This window comes from Neolamprologus brichardi, unplaced genomic scaffold (genome assembly GCF_056152115.1).
Source record: "Neolamprologus brichardi isolate AB-2024 unplaced genomic scaffold, ASM5615211v1 NODE_ptg000031l+_length_7269946_cov_1, whole genome shotgun sequence".
In the NCBI taxonomy this organism is placed as follows: domain Eukaryota; kingdom Metazoa; phylum Chordata; class Actinopteri; order Cichliformes; family Cichlidae; genus Neolamprologus; species Neolamprologus brichardi.
Window position 1 is genome coordinate 4,967,397 of NW_028270136.1, and position 8,128 is coordinate 4,975,524.

General features: G+C 44.2%; 1 protein-coding gene across 1 annotated transcript; it reads right to left on the reverse strand.

Moving 5' to 3' along the window:
• Positions 1-4,900: 4,900 nt before the first annotated feature.
• On the reverse strand, positions 4,901-7,872 carry si:dkeyp-72e1.6 (transmembrane protein 238). The gene is made up of 2 exons (XM_087837254.1): positions 7,201-7,872; positions 4,901-6,205 (listed from the first exon to the last, which is right to left on the reverse strand). The coding sequence occupies exon 1, from the start codon at positions 7,728-7,730 to the stop codon at positions 7,215-7,217; it is 516 nt and encodes a 171-aa protein (XP_087693380.1). The 5' UTR covers positions 7,731-7,872; the 3' UTR covers positions 4,901-6,205; positions 7,201-7,214.
• Between the last annotated feature and the right edge of the window lie 256 nt (positions 7,873-8,128).

Sequence of the window (8,128 nt, forward strand, 5' to 3'; positions counted from 1 at the left end):
CGTGGACTTTTGCTTTACCTAAATACCCGGATGTATTCAAAGCCTCAATGCGCTGACACTTATGAAGTGTCTCTTTCCACGTCTTACTGGCATTTTCATGGGCAGGAGATTCAAACAGACGAGGGCCAAACTGCTCAAAGAGTAGGTGGTAACAACGGCTTATGATATTCATCCCCAAGAGGCCAGGCACACTCTGTGGTTGCTGAACGCTCCCATCTGGAGGGTCCTTCACCACTAACACGCCCATTTTTGTCAGGGTGCCACCAAAAACAGTCACATCAAGCTCCATGTAGCCTATATAGGGGATTTTCAACCCATTAGCTGCCCTGAGGCGTAACCATTGGCATTTCTTTAAATGCTCCACCCCCTGCGACCTGAAGTGCTTCTCAAAGACACTCTCTCGAATAGTGGTGACCATGGACCCAGTATCCAAAAGACAGGGAACTATAACACCCCCCATTTCTATTTCCACCACTGGACAATTCTCAATTAATCGAGAGGGATCTTCCATAACAACTTCAGCTGAGCCTGTAAACCCTGTTCCTGATGCCTGGCTCTCTGCACCAGAGGGACCTAGTTTCCCGATGGCTGAGTCACAGGGCCTTGTTCCACAACCTGACTTTGTACATGTTCATCAGCATGAAACCCACCACTATTCTTTATAGCTGGATGTTTTACCCTACAGAACCTGGCAATATGACCAGCCCTACCACACCGATGGCAAATTGGCTTTCCATCTGCCTGGAAACGAAAAGGCCTAGTTGTCGGGAGGGGTCGGGGTTAGTCCAGTCTGAGAGGGCTGTGAAAAATGGACAGACACTTGTTTCATGAGCGTATCCAACTGAACCTGTTGTTTACGAAGGCACTCTTATCTGTAGAATGTCATCATTAGGCCTAGCGGTGACTGCATGCATCTCTGCATTAACTCCCTCTACTACCTGACAGTTCGTATCACAAGAATAGGCTCGGGACCTAGTTTTCCCTCCCTGCCTACCTACATCAGCCCACTTAAGGGCAATACTGTGTAGGGCAAGAAAGGACATGTCTGGTGTTTGAAGGACCCGCTGTTTCAACTCTCTGCGCAGCATATCATCATGGACATGTTCAGTAAACTGTTCCCTTAGCAATATATCAGAATTTGGAACACCACCTGGTGTCTTACAGATTACAGTGTCCATTAAAGATTTAAGGGCATGAGAGTAATCTCGCAGAGATTCCCCTTCTCGCTGGGCACTTACATACGACCTAGTACAACTATAGTTCTCAACTAAAATATCAAAAATCTTGTCAGGAGTGTCTCTACTGGTACTCGAATGAAAGCAGACCTCAGATTTAGCACTGCCATCAAGATGGTCCATCACAAACATCACTTGTGCTGCTCCTGACATAGGACGAATCTCCAGGCATCTACGTACTTCTTCAACCCACTGGTCAACAGTTAACAAGTCCACTGACAATTTACCAGTAAACCTTGAGCATTTACGCTCCCAAGGTGCATAAACGTAACAGACATTTGTAGCGTCATTTATTGGGTTCATATTTGATGGCACAGTAGATGGACCCGGCACTGGACCAGTAACAGGAGAACGTTCCTGTAATTGGTCTCTCAACTGTTCATTTGCTGCTTTTAGCTGCTGCAGCTGCACCAAGAGGGCCTGTACATCGTCCATAAGGTCGACGAAGGAGGTTTATTATCCCCGCGGGCAGTCCAACCATTGGCTTCCCCTCCGTAGAAGATGTCACTGTTTTTCCTCCTCTCCTCTAACACTCTTACTAAAATAAACAGGGCCACATTAAAATAAAAACAAAACACCGTAACTGATATGACCTGGATCCTGTCGACAACGCCAAATAATGTAGCGAGTAAAAGCCACCGAGTAACCGCTAAGGGCCTCTATACTACTCATGCAAACTTTCAGGCCCAAAGCTCTCACAGGAACGAGCCCAGAATAAACGGGACAAGAGGGTCAAATATCAGTCAGATACGTTAAAATTTATTATTTTAAAAGAAAACACAAAGGGTTTGCAAAAGGCCTAAAACATCAAAATGTTAAAGGTCACTAACGACCACAATATAGTCTTATTGGTGCAACCTGCCAGCAATGCAACTATCACCTGAGGGCTTGCTCTCCCTCGGCGGTCCCAGATGCTCGTTGCTTTAACAGAAACAAATCCACCCCAAATAAATACGAGCCCAACAGAACACTTATCGCACTAAGTGTTTTAGTTCAGGCAATAATTGGTGGCACTAAAATCACTCTTCATAAAACTTCATCCACACGGAGCACACAGACAGCTCACCCAAGCAGAGAAAAACATCCTTGCAAAAGGGTTGAACTTTGTTGTGACGCCGAGAAAAATCCCACTAGTGGAACTGATCACAGCAACTGAAACAACAGCAGACATGAAGCGGAGTAACTGCAAATGAAAGTTTCGGCTTGTCTCAGCAGCGCATCCAAAATAAGCATGGAGGAGAGGAAGGCATTCGCATCGCTTAGTAACGACAACAACACTATCATCCTTCTGCCTTACAAGGGTAGGTGCACAGCTTTGCTAAACAAGAAAGACTATTGTGTTGGAGGTGTGGTCTGAGGAGGGGTGGTGCAGTGGGCTCGAGGGACAGTGCCAGGGAGACTGGTGGGGCAGCTGAAAGCCATTCAGCACATATGCTTTCACTATATCAGTGATGCTGGGACCTGGAGATGGAGCCAGCTGGAAAGCTGAGAAGTGGTGAACCTGTAAGCAGGGGAACTGTAAAAACGAATGCATTTTGTAATAAAGAAACCACACAAACACACCAAATGTCTCAGGTTTTCACAACTATCATGAGAAAATTTTGTTACTTTAGTGATAAAAATACTTATGAGCCCCTGAAACGAGACCCAGGAAGTGGTTACAGGAAGAGGATGTTAGGTTGTGTGAAGCAGTTAGAGCAACACCGGACCTCATAACACAGGGGAATCTACATCAAGTCTGTGTGGTTTACCAAAGATACATAAACAGCGTATACCAATTGTCTATATGAACAACTTGGTAAATGGTAAATGGACTGGTTCTTATATAACGCTTTTCTACTCTGAGCTCTCAAAGCACTTTATGCAGGATGGTCACCGATAACATCACCAAGTTTCTGGCTTCGATCCTCAAACCAATGATAGTCAGCTCTAAACACCACATCCAGAACACTTTTGTTCTGTAGTTAATTCCACCTATTTCACATACAAGGATCAGTTCTACAGGCAGAAACATGGGAGTGCCATGGGTTCCCCAGTCTCACCCATTGTGGCCAATTTGTACATGGAAGAAGTGGAAAAGAGGGCTTTGCTATCCTACCCTGGAACACCACCAAGTCATTGGTTCAGATATGTGGATGACACCTGGGTGAAAATTTAATCTCAGGATGTACCACAGTTCACGGATCACATTAACTCAGTGGACCAACTCATCAAATCCTTCTTAGACTGTGAGATTTCCATCAGTAATGGGGGACATCTAAAAGCTGACGTGTACCATAAACCTACACATACGGATCAGTATCTAAGGTTTGACTCTCATCATCCACTGGAGCACAAACTGGGCGTCATCAGGATGCTACGACATAGAGCGAACACCATCCCCACTGACACAGCAGCCAGGGAGGCAGAAGAACATCAAGAAGGCCCTGAGTAAATGTGGTTATCCCAGCTGGACTTTTGTCAAAGCAGGAAAGGCTCCTAAAGAAAGCTCCAGCCGATCCAGGAGAGAAGGACAACCGCTGCCCAAGCGAAAACCTGTAGTGATCCCGTACGTGTCAGGAGTATCGGAGCAGTTGAGACGCATTTTTTCTAAACACCGGGTCTCTGTGGTTTTTAAACCCCAAAAAGCCAAAAATTGGTCCACCCCAAGGATCGGGTCCCCCGACACAAACAGAGTAACATAGTGTACGCTGTTAAGTGCAGGAGGATTGTCAGGATCTATACATCGGGGAAACCAAACAACCTCTGGCGAAGCGGATGACACAACACAGCAGAGCCACCTCGTCAGGCCAGGACTCTGCAGTCTGTTTACACCTACAGGCCAGTGGACACTCTTTCAATGATGAGGCTGTAACATCCTGGACAGGGAGGAACGCTGGTTTGAGGGCGGAGTCAAGGAGGCCATTTACGTGGAAAGGGAAAGACCATCTCTGAATCGAGGAGGGGGCCTAAGGGTACATCTTTCGCCATCTTACAATGCTGTGATTGCAGCCATTCCCCAACTCTCTGTGAATGGTACTCATGGTTATTGATCAGTGGTCGTGACAATTTGCTTATTAATTGTCAAGAACCTGACTGACTTGTGACTGGACTATCTGGTTGGTTGTACAACCTCACTGCTAGGTGCCACCAAATCCCACAGTAATCTTTAATTCTACTTAATCCTGATTTGAATGCCACAACCTGAGAACTGTTGCTGACACGTGGATGCTTTCATGGCCACAGTTTACCTTATTCGATGCCTATAATTACCTTCGGTACTTGGAAATATGAAGAATGTTGACAGTTGTGGAAACGTAATGTTTCCATGATGTGTCACATTAAATACTCACAATACACGAAAAAGTTAAATAAACCTAATAAAGTGAAAGATCAAATATGTAGAAACTGAGCTTTTCAGAGAACAAAGAAAAGTACACTGAAAGTAAAGGTAATTTAAAAAAAGAAAAATAATATTTTATTTGATTAAATCCACAATCTTCTATCTAATTTGAGTGTGTCAGCCATTGTACAGCAATGAGAGAGAAAAAAAATCCGTTAAATAGAAATGCACAACATTTGTACAAAACGGGAATGGAAACAACTTTGTGAAAACAGACATTATTGTCAATGTTCAAAAAAAAAAACAAACAACATTAACGAATGATTCAGAGAAACATGGGACATACTGTTTGAAATTTAGTTATAAAAAAAATAATAATAGCACATACTAGTTTAACACAATATTTGGAGTTTCTTTTCTTCATTCACGCTGTAACCAGTTAATTTAATTTCTTTTATTGTACTGGTTAGAGAACCTCTAATGTACGAGGAAACTGGAGCTAATGTTAGATGAAGCAGCAGTGTCATAAACACAGCTAGGCTGGTTCCAAAGGTTAGTCACTGAGGCTTGCTATCAGCGTGGAAACAAGAAGACCAGCTGCCAGTTACACCTTTTTTCCACAGTCCTGCTTTGTTCAGGAAAAACACAACACTCCACTAGTGTAACATTCTGGCTACTGCTAAATCCCAGCTCATAATATGTACAGTAATCACGTTCACTGTCTGTATTAAGGTAAGAGTCACCGTATAAGTGGCCTTACAGCAGAAGCTGCTTCTGCTTGATATTGATTGGCTGGTCTATCCATACTCTTTATTCTCTACTCAGATGTTCAGGAGTGAGAGCCTCCAGATCATCAGTGATTCATTCTGCATATTAATATCTATATTATCCCAATATATGATCTTTCTGTAAGCCCAACCATGTGGGTTTTTTTTTTTTTGCTGCAATTAAACCTGACCACTTTTTTCAAATATATCTATATTTAAATATGTCACATTAGAGGGCATAACACTAGTTAAAAATCCTGTCTCACAACAAGAAAGTCCTGGGTTCAAATGCAGTCTGGGGCCTTTCTCTCCTGCTTGTACGGCTTCCTCCCACAGTCCAAACACATGCATGGGTTAGGTTAACTGTGACTCTAGTTGTCTGTCTCTTTGTGTTAGCCCTGTGCATACTGACAACCTCTCCACGGTGTACACTGCCTCTGAGAGCTCCTGTTATACCTAAATTAATAAATGGATGTCATATTATTATTCACAGATCAGAAGATATATTAACATGGACACAAAAAATAAATCTTTTTGAACACCTTTGAAGATGAGACGTGGAAACTTAAAAACATTTTTCTACTTCTGTGTACTAAACCTGACATCATCACACAAAGTCTGCAGGGCCATCCAGTGGGTTGGATTAGACCCTTTGACTGGTTGGACCCCTGAACTACAATATCTGTACCAACGTCAAACTACCTGGATTCAGGCTGCCACAATTTGAACATACTGATTAAAAAGACAAATCTATTTAGACATGTTAGACTGCAGACGTCACATTTTTATGAATACTTTCTCATCAACACACAAAGAATAAAGAGGCTTTGCAGTAGCTGGAGTCACTGAAGATGGCTTAGGGCTCTGTATGTCTGTCGTCTCTATTGGGAAGAAAATGAATAAAGTATTAGTTTGAGTTGACAAGTAGCACACAAAGAGTGTGTTTTATTACGCTGCAGCAGTTATTATGTGGAGGCGAGGTTACAGGGAAGTTTCAGGTAAGCCTGCTATTGTTTAAACTAAAGGCTTGTCGTTCAGTGAGCAGTCAACTGTAGTTAATGATTATGCAGTGATACGAGTTTTACTGCCACAGTTACAGCCATTTTTTACTTCTGCTTTTAAAGTCCATCAAAAACAAAGCTATACCCGGATAGACAGAAACTGTCTGTTGTACCATTACCCTTATGTAAAGCATCTGTGAGGTCATTTATGTGACTGTAATCCAGGGATCATTGCACCGATTTGAAAAAAGGACTTCTAGTCCAAAATGTAATATGTTTTATAATGTTTTGTATTTATCAAATAGCACTAACTGGGTTTGTTTGTTTTTTTAAATTGGGATAAAGATGTAAATTGAATGCTATGACGTCAGCTGAACACCTCCAGAAGATTTGGGACAAGCTTAGTGCTTTAAAAAAGCTGATTTTCTCACATTTCTTGATAAAATACATTTGTAGAACCTTTATCAAGTGTGAATTTGCGATCTATATATTCTATTGCTATGACATTAAATGCAAATATGCAACTGTCATGGAAAGGTAAATGAGAAACTAAGAAATGTATCCCTGCCTGACCCCAACACACCCACGCACTGTGAGGAGTAGCCCAGTGTTGCTAATCTGTTGGAAAAACGTGATCAAAGGGCTAAAGGTATTAAAACCCATTTTCTGTGTGTTGTTTCTTATACGATTTGAATTGTTGCATCTTTCTCTTTGCTCAATATCATTTCAGTTCGTTTCCGCTATAACAAAGACGTTATTCAAAGTCTTTGTTTTACGTTTATTTCCTTTGACTAATTTACTGTTTTGTACTGACTACAATAACTGGGCCTGTGCGCTGCACTGTGAGCCAGGCCTCACCTGTACGCAGGCCTCACCTGTACGCCTGTCATTATGCAGGTGATGTCTCTGTAGCGGTGTGGGGCATCTCTACGCCACAGTCTGCTGTTGAGGAGGTCTGTGTGGTATTGGCCATCGTTGCCATGGCTACGGTCACCCGCTCCGGCGGTGACACAGGTGGCCTCGAGGCTGACCTGGGCGTGCGGGCCGTATGGGCTGCGGACGGTTCTCCGTTCCTGCGGAACGAGTTTCGGATGCCGGTGGACACGCGGCTGGAGAGACGTCTCACGGCGCCGCTGATGCCCCCAAGCCCGCCCTTGTTCTTCTTCAGTAACCCCACATCATCCTCCAGCTCTGACGGGGGCACTTCGATGTTCCCAGAATACCAGAACACCCACCAGATGAGGCTGAGGAAGATGACGATGGCGCCCGCGTAGATGAGCAGGTCGTAGAAAAACACGTTGGCGAACACGCCGAGCAGGAGCACGGCCAGTCCCACGATGTCAAACACCACCGCGAGCCAGAAGCAGCACACGCAGCGACCCAGACCCCGATAGGCCGGCTCCATGTCCTATAAGAGAAGTCGGTCCCAACGACGCCGGTTTATTTCCCGTTGTCTCTGCGCCGCGGCATTGAGCGCGGCTCCAGTGTGAGCCAGGTGTGGCGTCCTGTCCGCTCAGGTGCGCTGCCCCGAGAGGAGGGGCTGTAGGCGCTACCTGACGGCTGCGTTCATGCTGAGCGTTTTTAAGGGTGTAGCTCGCTGGACCCAGACTTCGGACGTTACAGTGCAGGTATGAGTCATTAAACGCGAATATGAGAGCGGCTTCGCTTTACAAACTGAGAGGCCAGCATTAATAAACTACAAAAAAAAAAAAACTACAGATGATCTGACCAATGCCGCCTTCGCCATCTTGTTTTTACAACTGGCCACCAGAAAAAAAGCACAATTGCAATATTTGAAAATCG

Coding starts and splice junctions, on each gene's coding strand:
- si:dkeyp-72e1.6 (XM_087837254.1), bottom strand. CDS start 7,730: ATGGAGCCGGCCTATCGGGGTCTGGGTCGCTGCGTGTGCTGCTTCTGG.